General features: G+C 42.4%; 1 protein-coding gene across 1 annotated transcript; it reads right to left on the bottom strand.

Annotated features, from left to right (window-relative positions):
- Nucleotides 1–593: 593 nt before the first annotated feature.
- zgc:158785 (uncharacterized protein LOC791214 homolog) lies at nt 594–10,011 on the bottom strand. The gene is made up of 4 exons (XM_067971175.1): nt 9,821–10,011; nt 3,655–3,850; nt 1,281–1,490; nt 594–1,046 (listed from the first exon to the last, which is right to left on the bottom strand). The coding sequence occupies exons 1-4, from the start codon at nt 10,009–10,011 to the stop codon at nt 888–890; spliced, it is 756 nt and encodes a 251-aa protein (XP_067827276.1). The 3' UTR covers nt 594–887.
- Between the last annotated feature and the right edge of the window lie 5,155 nt (nt 10,012–15,166).

The following is a 15,166-nucleotide window of genomic DNA, read 5'->3' as shown; positions in this document are numbered from 1 at the left end:
AAAACTGAAACCAGGATTAAAATTAAATTAACAATTGTGTATATCAGCTGCTTGTGTAGCTTGCATTAAAAAATTATATATTTAATTTCGTATTTTGACCTGGCCTCCTTTGTATTGGTGATGATTCATTCAAACAAACAAAAGACCGTTTTTCATTTTGAAGGAGAATGAAATATACAGCTGAGAAGTACATTGGCCCTAATAAACAGCTTTTTGCTCATTTGTTTAAAGTGTCAGTGCATGGCATGTTGTAAATTGTTTAAAAGCCTCAAAGATAATTGTGGTTGAGTGGTTACCGTCTAATGGAGCATTGCATTCCCTGGCAACCCACTCCCACCAATACTAAATATATGCCAGATAATGTACCTATTGCAGCAAAATCCATGTTGAACAGATATTGTGCCACAGAGTTCAGCTGCTCCATATCTAAACTAGCACCAGCTCAGTAAGTGAGCTAATTCCTACCTGGTCATTTTAATTTCCCCCATAAGAAAACTGCTTTAATTTTCTCTGAAAGCTAATTAACAACACCTTAATAAACTTTAACAACATAAGAATTCTCAAAAAAAATCATTAGGATTTCACTTCCAGACTAGTGCACAAAAAAGGGAAAAAGAACTGATGGTTTCCCTCCAATTTTAACATCCATCATTGCCTTAGTTACCATTAAATGGTGATAAATAGTCCCTTATATGAATACAGTAGTTGAAAGGCTGCTTAAGAACTAGCAGTGTTAATTTAAAAGACACAGTACAACTGCTTAATCTGCATTCTTCACCCAACTTTGCAAAAATACATCCGTATTATTTTCTTTAACAATCCAGAGGATTGCTCCCTCTTTCAGGTATAGTACACTTCAACATTCAAGGCAGTTCCTTAAAAAAAGGTTAGACAATAGTCTCTTTACAAACTATTATGCCTGAGCTTCGAGCTAGAAGATTGGGTTGGTTGCTAAGTAACACTTGTGATCTAGGAATAAGCAGTTTAACATTCTGGTTGGCCCGTCTCCATTCTTTGAGCAGCCGAATGTGGTATCGAAAAGAAACCTATAGCCAAAAGTAAAAAAAAGGTATATTAAAGTACAAAACTGATTTAAAACTTATCAGTTTACAGGATTTTTGTAAAAGTAAGTTGTGTACTGTTAACTCCCACTTAGCAATTTGATATTTGCATATCTTTTAAAAAACCTGTGCACTTGTATTGACAGTGGCTCTCACATTAATTGTTAGAACACAATATTGAAACAGTATGTATAGAAATATACTGTTAAATGTACTTACAATGGTCCAGAGTAGGTAAATAGTAATTAGGACGGCTGAAAGGATGAGAAGTCCAACTGCTTCTATGCTGCTACTGAAGTAAAAATGTTCAACTGTTCCTTGGACACACAGCCAGCCCGACAAACTGGCCAAGGGGGTAATAAAAAGAAAACAGATGATGTCTCCAAACAGCATCCTCCTCTTGTGGCGTAATGCAGGATCCTTCAGCCACTGCAAAAGTGGATGTTGTATATACGGGTTAAAAATAAAACTGTATAAAGTTACCTGTTTTTCAGGCTACCAGCATATTTATGATGCTCTGTGGATCATTCTGTGCCATCTTCAGATCAGTAACAAATTCTCTCAACCGTCCAGCTCCTTGCCCAACTATTGTTTAAAAATAAAACTCATGCTGCTGTTCAAATTAAGGCAAATGATAATTGTTTCATGAGAATAGGAGATAATTTAGCATGTAAAACACCATGTATTACTCTGCTGCTAAAGATTGGCTGTGTGCCCCTTTAAGCTTACAGTGTATTGATATAAGTAGCCGCCGGGTGAGTTTATTTAATAGTTAGTTGCTAGAGATTAGAACAGAACTTTGCATTAGACAATGCGTGAAACCTGAAGTGTTACAGACATATGAAGTTTGACAGACAAGAAGTGCACACACTATATATTGTTAAATATAGAAACTAATATTGACTTGAACAGTTTCATTTGTAATGACAACAATTTTACCCAGGTCTGTAAGTTTTCTGCCAGTCAACAAAAAACAGATGTATCAGTATAAACACTGGGAGCTAGCTCAGGAGATGCTGGGCTCCCAGAATCTGATTTAAAAGACCGCTAAAAAAGGCAAATGTGTCACTTCAATTTTTAATAGAGGTTTGAAAACTGAATGATTACTGAAATTAGAACAATATAATTATGAATCCATTCCCCTATTAAAAACATTATATTTTCAAAATCATTTGTTATAACATTGTCAATAGTTTTATTATAGGACAAGATGAACCAATTAAATAATTTGAAAACTTCTGCTCTATGCTACTTTATCACGAGTATAAAAATGGATATTCTGGAGCTGGAGCATGGATGTGATGTCTCGCTGCTGAGTTGGAGATGTGTTTAAAGCGACCTGTCCCTTTAAGCCCATTACTCAGGCACTCCTTGTGGAAAAGTGGTCTAAATGGGCACGGGTAGTTTCAATTAGAGGCTAATTACTGAGAACATAAGAACATAAGAAATTGGAGCAGGAGTAGGCCAATCGGCCCCTCGAGCCTGCTCCGCCATTCAATAAGATCATGGCTGATCTGATCCCAACCACAAATCTAAAGAACACAAGAAGTCGGAGCAGGACCCGGCAACATAGCCCCTGGGCCCTCTCCGCCACCCACAGGGCATTGACCGATCCGAACTCAGCTTCATGTCCAATTTCCTGCCCGCTCCCCATAACCCCTAATTCCCTTTACTTCTAGGTATTATGGGGAGCGGGCAGGAAATTGGACATGAAGCTGAGAGAAGTTTCTGTAGATGGGCAGCTGTATATAAATTTCCAGCTCCTACCCTTGAGGAATGGCCACATCGGAAAGCTTAGAAAAAGCATCAGGAAATAACTTCATTTATTAAGGATCATTTACTGAAGTTTAGTACTTGAAGTTTGACTTGCGAAGTGTGATGGATGCACGCTGCTCACAAAGACTTTACATTAAAATAAAATGCATCTTCCTCTCTACAAAATCGTACTCCTTGTCACACTTCTGTCCACTTTATCCCATTATAACTTCCTATTCTACATTTAGATAGTCGACTATGTAAACCTGTCACAATGCAATTACACCCTTTCATTTTGTTATAGGGAAGACAAGAATTATAGATCTTAATGTGTAAATTAAACTTAAAAAGCAATTTGATTAATCCACCTATAATATTTATACAGTGTTCTTATATAATAATGGAATAATGAAAGCATCAATTTTTTCTAGAAAATTAAGTTACTCAAACAACTTATTTTAATATATATCTTTTTACTCCCCTGTTATCAGTTAGGCTTTTTCACTTCCATTAAAGTCTCCTTCAGTCAAAAGGATGGGTCAGTCATAAATTTCTCCATCATCACCATCATTCTGTGACTGGCTAAAAGGAGGCATAAATAAAGTCTGACCAGACAACATCCCTTAAGATGCTATACATACTGCAATAGCATAAGAATTCCACCTAGTATTCCAGCTGATAATTAGTAAACCTCACAAAAGCTGACAAACACATTCAAGCATCAGGTAGCCACAAGCCACCAAGTTATGAAGCCTTTAATGTTAATGTGAGGTAGTCATTCTCCCACATTATAGCCTTGTCTGTTCTTTAAGAAGCAATGCACTAGTGTAACTTTTACCTCTGTCAGTGGTCTTGCCATTCGTTCCAAAGCAAATTCAAAGTGACATAATTCACAGTGGCTGGAACAGGAAGCTGCTAGCCATTGCTCCAGGCAACTGCGATGAACTGTCCCCAGAGTCCCAGAGCACTCACATGGGGAGAGCAGGTTTTCCTTATCGCTGGGTTCATGGCAAATTCTGCAGATTGGAATATCACTGCACAAAATGGAAGAGAGAAAATCCTAATAATTATGTTGTCTTATACCCAAGACTGGGGGCTTAGGTTTCACAATCCATTTAAAACATTGAATAATAAGGCACATATATTGCACTGACACTTCAGGGGTGAAAGTGGTCTGGGGCAGTCACACAAAACAGGTGATAATCATTAGAAAACCCATTTTACACACCTCCCGATTCAATGGGAAAGAAAATCGGTAAGTATATTAAACAGGCTGCCGATTTGCTATCACCTGTTTTCCGTTATTGTCCAAAACCAATTACCAACCCCGCTCCCAAGTTCACAATGAGATGGTTTGCCATTCATTTTAAAATTATTTTAAAACAGGTACTTTGAATGTTTTTGCAACCTACCTGAGAGGTAGGGATTATTCACAGTTTTGTGGGCTCTTTAGACTAAATACTGCAAACTCACTGGTTTTTTAAATTGCATACCCATGGCTGGATCTATTGTTATTTGGGGATGTGTATGGATGAGTTTAGTGAAATCCAATCAGTCAATAAGAAAAATCCAAACAAGGATCATAGTGTATATATCGAAGTAAATATATGTTTATGCCCAGATGTTGCTGACCCTGGGAAATGCAGGCATTACAGATATGTCTTTAGATCTTTAGATCCAGATTTTCAGATAAAAGGCCCTTTTCCTTCCAGATGGTAGAGGTCTCGGGTTTGGGAGGTGCTGTCGAAGAAGCCTTGGCGAGTTAGTGCAGTGCATCCTGGAGATGGTACATACTGCAGCCACGATGCGCCGGTGGTGAAGGGAGTGAATGTTTAGGGTGATGGATGGGTGCCAATCAAGCGGGTTGCTTTGTCCTGGATGATGTCGAGCTTGAGTGTTGTTGGAGCTGCACTCATCCAGGCAAGTGGAGAGTATTCCATCATACTCCTGACTTGTGCCTTGTAGATGGTGGAAAGGCTTTGGGGAGTCAGGAGGTGAATCACTCACCACAGAATACCCAGCCTCTGACTTGCTCTTGTAGCCACAGTATTTATGTGGCTGGCCCAGTTAAGTTTCTGGTCAATGATGACCCCCAGGTTGTTGATGGTGGGGGATTCGGCGATGGTAATGCCGTTGAATGTCAAGGGGAGGTGGTTAGACTCTCTCTTGTTGGAGATGGTCATTGCCTGGCACTTGTCTGGCGTGAATGTTACTTGCCACTTATCAGCCCAAGGCTGGATGTTGTCCAGGTCTTGCTGCATGCGGGCACGGACTGCTTCATTATCTGAGGGGTTGCGAATGGAACTGAACACTGTGCAATCATCAGCGAACATCCCCATTTCTGACCTTATGATGGAGGGAAGGTCATTGATGAAGCAGCTGAAGATGGTTGGGCCTAGGACACTGCCCTGAGGAACTTCTGCAACAATGTCCTGGGGCTGAGATGATTGGCCTCCAACAACCACTACCATCTTCCTTTGTGCTAGGTATGACCCCAGCCACTGGAGAGTTTTCCCCCTGATTCCCATTGGCTTCAATTTTACTAGGGCTCCTTGGTGCCACACTATGTCACATGCTGCCTTGACGTCAAGGGCAGTCACTCTCACCTCACCTCTGGAATTCAGCTCTTTTGTCCATGTTTGGACCAAAGCTGTAATGAGGTCTGGTGCCAAGTGGTCCTGGCAGAACCCAAACTGAGCATTGTTGAGCAGGTTATTGGTGAGTAAGTGTCGCTTGATAGCACTGTCGACGACACCTTCCATCACTTTACTGATGATTGAGAATAGACTGATGGGGTGGTAATTGGCCGGATTGCATTTGTCCTGTTTTTTGTGGACAGGATATTCCTGGGCAATTTTCCACTTTGTCGGGTAGTTACCAGTGTTGTAGCTGTACTGGAACAGCTTGGCTTGAGGCACGGCTAGTTCTGGAGCACAAGTCTTCAGCACTACAGCCGGGGTGTTGTTGGGGCCCGTAGCCTTTGCTGTATCCAATTTACCTTAAGGCTTCCATTTCACTTCAACACATATTGCTGGTGTAAGGCAATAACCCATATGTTTACATAGAAAAAAAAAACAGTTGTGTGAAATGTGTTTCATGGAGCTCTCTCATCATCCAGTGAAGTAAGTGGGTGGTTATATATTGGCTGTGCACCCCATATAGCTCTGCTGCTGCTTACTCAACAGGACTGATCCTACTACCTTGCCAAGCTGTCCCAACGTATTACCAGGGTACAATGAGCCTGATGTGCTTTGGTGCATCCTCCTGCACCAAAGAAGTGACAGCAAGGAGTGCAGGAAGCACTGTGATCACCGACAGCATCAGATCATAGGAGAGGAGATAAAAGGGGAGGGTTTTTGTGCTATGTAACAAGTATGGACTATGGGCTGTGTGTGGTCTTTCATTAGGAATGAGTTAATAAATTCACCCAGATAACAACATCCTTGAATTATCAAAATTGTTTTTAATTTGAGTGCTGTGTCAATTGTAATTTATGGGAGTATAGTACAAGCAAACTCACTCAAGTGGGTCTCCTATCATAACTGCTACTGGCTCAAAGTGGTGAACAAACAGAAATAATACAAAATGGTGATATCATTTCCCAGAATCACAAGGACAAAAATATTCCTGTATTGCTGTGTCTTTCCTGTAATGTGAAATACCCAGGTATTTAATTTCAGCCTCAACACAATCCAAATCGTTATATCCAGTTACCTTGTTCTTGATGGGACTAAGAATGATTTTTCCCCTAATTTTCTCCATTCTTCTGAGAGCAGTGACACGCTGGGTATTATTCCAAAGGTGTTGGCAGGTCTCTGTCCATTCTTCATATGTGAGCCTAGAAAGTGAAAGTGGGCTGGCTATTCGACCGTGGGGTGTCTTTGCTGAGCCCAATCCACAGTCCTCACCCAACATCCCCACACATGCATGTTACAGCAAGGTCACTGAATAGCAATCAGGAGCAGAAATACATTTTTTCTCTTCCTAACTCTTGAAGCTAATTGTAGCCACCTAACATTGCCCTAGAGGTGGTCAGCTAATGCAGTGCAAGCTAGGAAGCATTTTTATAGCAAAGTTAGAAACGTCATGGTGGGTTCAGCATCACGGGCCACTCACCTAGCAGACCTCACGTTCCCTACAATCCAGAGTGTACTTTTTTTGCCCAATAAACCAAAATGATAGCAAGACCCAGGGATCATAACAGAGAACTCTGCACTCTACACTGGCTACTAGAATATATGACATGTTGCCACTTTATTCTCCGCTCTTCAAAAAGCTTACTGAACATACACTCCTACCAGACTGATGGGAGGTTGCATCTCCTGCCTGCGTTTATCTTCAAAGAACTGCGGAAGGCTTTGAAGGGACAGATGAGTCGGGGATGGCCCCCTCCCCACCCCTGCTTTTCAGATGCCTCCCTGGATGAGCTAGTGGAGGAAGTGAGGGCAAGGAGGGAGCAGCCATTCCAAAAAAAACCTCAAAGGTGCCCCCAAGGTCAGGATAAAGCAAGCCTGGACCGAGTTGTCAGAATGGGTCAATGCCACCAGCATCAACCCCCAGCACCTAGGTTCAATGCAGAAAGAGGTTCACTGACCTCGCAGGAGTAGCAAGGGTGAGTACAGCACTTCATCTCTCTTGCAACACTCCTTTCACCCGTTCCCCCTCCACTCTCAATAACTGCCTCCCCATCATCACAACCTTCAGCATACAATCTCAGGGTCATGCTGCAACACCTCTCTCTACACACCATGCACTAACGCCATTCTCTTCGCAGATCCTACCATTTCCACAGCCACCAATTCTTTCCAGCACGCCTTCCTCACTTCACATTACACACACGTTTTAACATTCATCACCTCCCCATCCTCATTCCATTTTGCTTCTTCTCCACCTCGCAACATATGCACAAGCCCTACACATCACCACTTAGCTTTTCAACAGACACTCACTAACTCTCACCCTCTCCTTCTGTAGACAAGACTGTGCATAATGTCAAGCAGAGAAGCAAGACAGTGGGAGGAGTCGTCAACATCATCACCCTCACCCAAGCAGAGTAGGACGCCCTGGAGATTATTGGCTCAGGTAGAGCCAGCAGGCATCGGGCAAAGGAAGGCTGGCGGTTTACCTCAGCAGAGTGTCTGCATATTACTTGCAGCCTTTCCGTTGTTATTCATTGAGAAAGGTGATGAAAGTGTCATCTCGGCTGAATAATGCATCTTTGATACATCCGTGAACAACAAATTGACTTTTACCGTACTTGATTTCTGTGCTAATCTGGAAGGAGGTGGAGGCAGAAAGGGCGAGGGAGGAGGTTTCCTTGACTGCTACTGGCAATGCTGACTTTATGGTGGAGGTTGGCTGCAGGTCTTCTTGCAGCAAATGCCACAGCTCTGCAACTGCCTCCTTGCTGCCCCAGAGCCTGCCGAGCCAATTTCCCTTGATCATAGCCAGGTAGGTGTGCCTTGGTATGCAAATGGTGGTATAATGGCTGGTACAAGCAGTCTTGGTGTATCTGATCTCCCTGATGTGCCCCCTTGGATCTTTTTCATCATCATGGCTGATCTTCGACCTCAACTCCACTTTCACGCCTGATCCCCATATCCCCTAGAGTCCAAAAATCTATCGATCTCAGTCTTCAATATACTCAATGACTGAGCAGCCACAGTCCTCTGGGGTAGAGAATTCCAAAGATTCATAACACTCTGAGTGAAGAAATTTCTCCTCATCTCAGTCCTAAATGGCCGACTCCCTATCCTGAGACTATGCCCCCTAGTTCTGGACTCTCCAGCCAGGGGAAATATCTACCCTGTCAAGCCATCTCAGAATCTTGTATGTTTCAATGAGATCACCTCTCATTCTTCTAAATTCCATTCTACTCAATCTCTCCTCATTGGACAACGCTCTCATCCTAGGAATCAATCTGGTGAACCTTCATTGCACCGCCTCTAAGGCAAGTATATCCTTCCTTAGGTAAGAAGGCCTAAACTGTACACAGTACTCCAGGTGTGGTCTCACCAAAGCCCTGTACAATTGCAGCAAGACTTCCTTACTCTTGTACTCCAACTCCCTTGCAATAAAGGCCAATATGCTATTTGCCTTCCTAATTGCTTGCTGTACCTGCATGTTAACTTTCTGTGTTACGTGTACAAGGACACCCAAATCCCTCTGAACACCAACATTTAATAGTTTCTCATCCTTTTAAAAAAGATCCTGTTTTTCTACATTTTCCTCACATTTCCCCAAATCGTATTCTATCTGCCACCTTCTTGCCCACTCACTTAACCTGTCTACAACCTTTTGCAGACTCTTTGTGCTTTCCTCACAGTTTACTTTCCCACCTAGCTTTGTATCATCAGCAAACTTGGATACATTGCACTCAGTCCCTTCATCTAAGTCATTAATATAGATCGTAAATAGCTGAGGCTCCAGCACTGATCCTTGCGGCACCCCACTAGTAACAGCCTGCCAACCTGAAAATGACCCGTCTATTCCTACTCTCTGTTTTCTGCCTGTTAATCAATCCTCTATCCATGCTAATATATTACCCCTAAGCCCATGGGCCCTTACCTTGTGTAACAACAATCTTTCGTGTGGCGCCTTATCAAATGCCTTTTGAAAATCCAAATATACTACATCCACTGGTTCCCCTTTATCTACCCTGCTAGTTACATCCTCAATAAACTCTAATAGATTTGTCAAACACAATTTCCCTTTCATAAACCATGTTGCCTCTGCCTAATCATATTATCAGTATAATAGCAAAGTTCTTGCACATTCTGTACGAGAACAAATAATGCCAGTGGGAAACCAGGTTTGCCAATTCACATATCATGCAAAACAGGCGGGAAGCTCGTGAGTTTGGGATCCATCTAGTTTTCTCTTTCCTGCTCACCCAGTTGCCTTCAGTGGAATCATAAGAGGAACATAATATCACATAAAAATCTCCAACAATGGGTAGACATTTTTCTACAACCTGAGAGTGTTTAGTAACTACAGAAACTAACCTAGAAGTGCTGCTACTCCTGACCACCGGTGATGGGAGATGTCCATCACTGCCTGAAACCTCCATCACATATTGTGGCTTTTGTACATTCTCGGACAACAGGTCGACAGACCTGGCTACTGGTGGCTTGTAACATGCATTGTTCAAGTGAATCTCTGATGCCTGCAAGTTATCAGTCTTCATGGCAACCATTTGTCAAAAGCATTTTGTGCAATCTATAATGTTCCCTTGTATTCCAAATGTAGAAATTGAAGTCATTAATATAGTATCCACCTTAAGGGGGGGGAAAAAAACAGATATGACTTGTTTTGTCTATTCTAAATGTATAATTCCAACTATTTAAATAAATCTGTATTTTCAACTTTGATTTTAGCACACATTTGTTGAACAAAAGTATGAAATTAATAACAACTTGCATTTATATAGCACCTTTAATGTAGTAAAATGTCCCAAGGCCCGTCGCAGGGTTGTAATCAGACAAATATTGTCACCAATTCAAAGAAGGAGACATTGGACGAAAAACGTGGTCAAAGAGGTAGGTTTTAAGGAGCGTCTTAAAGGAGGAGAGGGGCGGAGAAGTTTAGAGAGGAAATCCAGAGCTTAGGGCTTAGACGGCTGGAGGCATGGCCACCAATGGTGTGGCGAAGGAAGTGGAGGATGCATAAGAGGCCAGAATTGGAGGAACGCAGAGTTTTCAAAGGTTTGTAAGGCTGGAGGAAGTTACAGAGATAGGGAGGGGCGAGGCCATGGGGGGATTTGAACACGAGGATGAGAATTTTAAAATTGAGGCGTTGATGGACCAGCAGCCAATGTAGGTCAGCGAGCACAGGCATGATGGGTGAACGGGACTTGGTGCGAGTTAGGAAACAGTTTTGGATGAGCTTAAGTTTATGGAGGCCGGCCAGGACAACATGGGAATAGTCGAACCTGGTGGTAACAAAAGCATGGATGAGAGTTTCAGCAGTAGATGGCCTGAGGCTGGGGCCTGAGACTGGGGCCTGAGACTGGGGATATTGCGGAGATGGAAGGAGGCTGTATTGGTGATGGAGAGGATATAGGGTTGGAAGCTCAGCTCAGGGTCAAATAGGACGCCGAGGTTGCAATCAGTCTGGTTCAGCCTGAGACAGTGGTCAGGGAGGCGGATGGAATTGATGGCTAGAGAAGGGAGTTTGTGGTGAGTGCCGAAGACAATGGCTTCGGTCTTCTCAATGTTTAATTGGAGGAAATTGCGGCTCATCCATGACTGGATATCGGACAAGCAGTCTGCCAATACAGAGGCAGTAGCGGGGTCGAGAGAGGTGGTGGTGAGTTAGAGCTGGGTGTCGGCAGCATACATGTGGAACCTAATGGTGTTTTCAGATAATGTCACTGAGGGATACAAAACAAATGCAGATGGAGTTTAATGTGGAGAAGTGTGAGATCATCCACTTTGCATCTAAGAGAGAGATCAGAGTATTTTCTCAATGGCTAGAAGCTAGGAACTGTGGAAGAGCAAAGGGATTCAGGGGTCCATGTACAGAAATCACAAAGCTAGTGGACAGGTACAAAAATAATTAAAAAGATTAATGGATTGTTGGCCTTTATCCCAAGGGGGCTGGAATACAAAGGGGTAGAATCATAGAATCGTTACAGCACAGAAGGCGGCCATTCGGCCCATCGAGCCTGCGCCTGCTCTTTATAAGAGCAATCCATTTAGTCCCATTCCCCACTCTTTCCCCGTAGCCCTGCAAATTTTTTCCCTTCAAATATTTATCCAATTCCTTTTTGAAAGCCATGATTCTACCTGCATGCACTATCCTTTCAGGCAATACAGTCCAGATCATAACTACTCGCTGCGTAAAAAAGTTTTTCCTCATGTTGCCTTTGATTCTTTTGCCAATCACCTTAAATCTGTGTCCTCTGGTTCTCAACCCTTTTTTTTTATTCGTTCATGGGATGTGGGTGTCGCTGGCAAGGCCAGCATTTATTGCCCATCCCTAATTGCCCTTCCGCCAATGGGAACGGTTTCTCTTTATTTACTTATCTAAACCAATCTTGACTTTGAACACTTCTATCAAATCTCCTCTCAGCCTTCTCTGCTTTAAGGAGAACAATCCCAGCTTCTCCAGTCTATCCACATAACTGAAGTCCCTCATCCCTAGTAAATCTTTTCTGCACCATCTCTAAGGCCTTCACATCCTTCCTAAAGTGCGGTGCCCAGAATTGGACACAATACTCCAATTGTGGCCAAACCAGTATTTTATAAAGGTTCAAAATAACTTCCTTGCTTTTGTACTCTATGCCTATTTGTAAAGCCCAGGATCCTGTATGCTTTTTTAACCGCTTTCTCAATCTGTCCCGCCACCTTCAAAGATTTGTGCACATACACCCCCAGGTCTCTCTGTTTCTGCACTCCCTTTAGAATTGTACCATTTAGTTTATATTGCCTCTCCTCGTTCTTCCTGCCAAAATGTATCACTTCGCACTTCTCTGCATTAAATTTCATCTGCCATGTTCTCTTCCCATTGAAATTGGCCCTCCTCCAGTTGAGTATTTTTACTTTAGAGTGGTCAATGTCCTTTTCCATAACTATTCTAAACCTTATGATACTATCATCACTGTTCCCTAAATTTTCCCCCACTGACACTTGATCCACTTGGCCCGCCTCATTCCCCAGAACCAGATCCAGCAATGCCTCCTTCCTCATTGGGCTGGAAACAATAAGTCCAGGGTAGAGGTTGTTTTACAGTTACATAAAGCTCTGGTTAGGCCCCATCTGGAGACCGTGTTCAGTTCTGGGCACCGCATCTCAGGAAGGATATATTGGCCTTGAAGGGGGTGCAGCCCAGATTCACCAGAATGATACCGGGGCTAAAATGGGTTAAATTATGAGGACAGGTTGCATAGACTAGGCTTGTATTCCCTTGAGTATAGAAGATTATGGGGTGATCTAATTGAGGTGTTTAAGATGATTAAAGGATTTGATAGGGTAGATAGAGAGAAACTGTTTCCTCTGGTGGGGGAGTCCAGGGGCATAACCTTAAAATTAGAGCCAGGCCATTCAGCGGTGATGTCAGGAAGCACTTCTTCATACAAAGGGTAGTGGAAATCTGGAACTCTCTCCCTCAAAAGCTGTTAAGGGTAGGTCAATAGAAAATTCCAAAACTGAGATTGATAGATTTTTGTTAAGCAAGGGTATTATGAGTTATGGAACCAGGGTGGGGAGATGGAGTTAGGATACAGATCAGTCATGATCTAACTGAATGACGAAAAAGGCTCGAGGAGCTGAATGGCCTACTCCTGTTCCTTTGTCCCTATGGAATGAGGTGAGGGTAGTCCCACGCAGCTGGACAAGGGAAGAGAGGCATTGGAGTCAACCATGTCAAACAGTGCAAACAGGTCGAGAGGATAAGGAGGGATAATGCACCACGGTTACACAGGATGTCATTTGTGACTGTGATTAGGGCCATTTCAGTGCTCTGGCATAGAGGTTCAAATATGGAGTTGCCGGAAAGACGGGCACGGATTTGGGAGGTGACGACACATTCAAGGACTTTGGAGAGGAAAGGGAGGATGGACATGGGGTGGCAGTTTGCAAGGACAGCGGGGTCAAGTGTGGGTTTTTTGAGGAGGGAGATTTGAAAGGAAGGAGAAGGAGCCGTTTACAATATCAGCTAGCATGGGATCCAGGAAGGGAAGTTGGGTGGTCAACAGTTTAGTGGGAATAGGGTTGAGATAAGATAAACAATTTTTAGCATGCCAAACTTTTACATTTGTTAATAGATCGATGAAATCAGCATTAGAGTTTGTCCTCTTAATTTTGATAGTGGGTATCGCTGACAATAAATTCTGAGATAGTGGAATGGATTGCTTATCTTCAGCTATTGTTACCATTGGTCTTTGAATGAAAATATCTTCGATACGCCATGGATAATTTGCTAAGCCAACGAGGAAGAAATGCCATATTTCTGTCCTTAGAAACAATTAGAAGCTATCCAAATAGCTTAAAAGGTAAAAAAAAATCTCCACCTTTGAGCCATTATAGACTAGAGAGGTGCCTGAAGTTATCTGATCACAGCCGAGGCATTGATAAAGATGCAGTAACTGGCTGGTGTGCCCTCACCTGTTCACTATGCAACAACCCCCTACTGGGAGTGTGCACATGTGGATAGGTTTGAGCTCAGCTGTGATATTTCTATTGTTGGATATTTTCCCGCCATTCACTGTTAAGACTCACATGTGAGAAATGGTCACTTGGACAAGGTACCTGAGAATGACAACCATCTGTTGAACCATGCCCCAGTCAGAGACTCAATGCTTGTAGGAGAGGGTGGAGGGGAGGATAATTGGACAGAAAATTTTGAAGATGACACTTAAATGAAATAGTGTGATTATTCACTTCCTGCCCTATATAATAGCCCTCCCAGGTGGCCATCTTTAGCTTGTTTGAAGAAATGAGGTAACATAAGGGCCAATAATGGCTCCAGAAGAACCCAGTACCTACAGGCTGAAGGAAAGATTAAACTAACCTTAACACAATATTCTGAATTAAATGGGACACCATCTTTGTAGAAAGGTGTTCAGCAAACCTTTTCCTATACTTGATGACAGAACAAAAGGATGATCTCATTTACATAATTATGATATCATGACCTCATCACATTATACCCCTGCCTTTTAGAAACTGTAACCGATTGATTCTTGGATGCTGTTTTTTGCCAGTCTGGAAGAAACAGCCAAATCTTCTCCAAACAGAATGTTGTACAGAAAGGTGAATAATAACTCTTAAGTTCTTCTTAATCAATTGCAAAAGTGAAGTATAATCATGATAAACACACTAAAGCACATCATAAATGTAAAATTTAAATTAGTAATATTTCCCTTATTGACTCTGAATCCCACCTATCAGTTACCAAAGTAATCAGGGTCCCACCTCCTGGTTCCTAGTATAAGTCTGAGATGTATCTCCCAGCTCCAGATCTGCCCTATAGTCCTCCCTCTCAGTTCCTATTGTGCTTCAGGGTCCTAGCTCTTAGTTCCTAATGTGACTACATATTGAGATGGCTGTCCCATACTGTCAATGGGACTCGGAGAGAGCTGTTGAAGTCAGGGCTATCCCAACCTCCTCTGCAACCAATTTCTTGTCAAAATAAGTAATAAAATACAAAAATGGGCAAGAGTTTGGGGCCTGGATAGAAGACGCCCTACAATTTTGCCATAAAAAAAATTGAGATATCAACATGATAAGCTGGAGTCCATTAGTTCTCAGAACCAAAATTAAGCCTGATAGCAGTGGGATTTAAAGCAATAAAACTCTGTTAAGATGTTTATTATTCACCATGTGAAGTTGTTGAGATTGTGTATATTT

Source organism: Heptranchias perlo, chromosome 34 (assembly GCF_035084215.1).
Source record: "Heptranchias perlo isolate sHepPer1 chromosome 34, sHepPer1.hap1, whole genome shotgun sequence".
NCBI lineage: Eukaryota > Metazoa > Chordata > Chondrichthyes > Hexanchiformes > Hexanchidae > Heptranchias > Heptranchias perlo.
The sequence above is the reverse complement of the archived record's forward strand: the minus strand, read 5'-3'. Positions and strand labels throughout refer to the sequence as shown.

Coding starts and splice junctions, on each gene's coding strand:
- zgc:158785 (XM_067971175.1), bottom strand. CDS start 10,011: ATGGTTGCCATGAAGACTGATAACTTGCAGGCATCAGAGATTCACTTG. Junction 1,491..3,654: donor TGGCAAGACCACTGACAGAG/GTAAAAGTTACA, acceptor CCACTTTTGCAG/TGGCTGAAGGATCCTGCATT. Junction 1,047..1,280: donor TTTACCTACTCTGGACCATT/GTAAGTACATTT, acceptor TTTTGGCTATAG/GTTTCTTTTCGATACCACAT.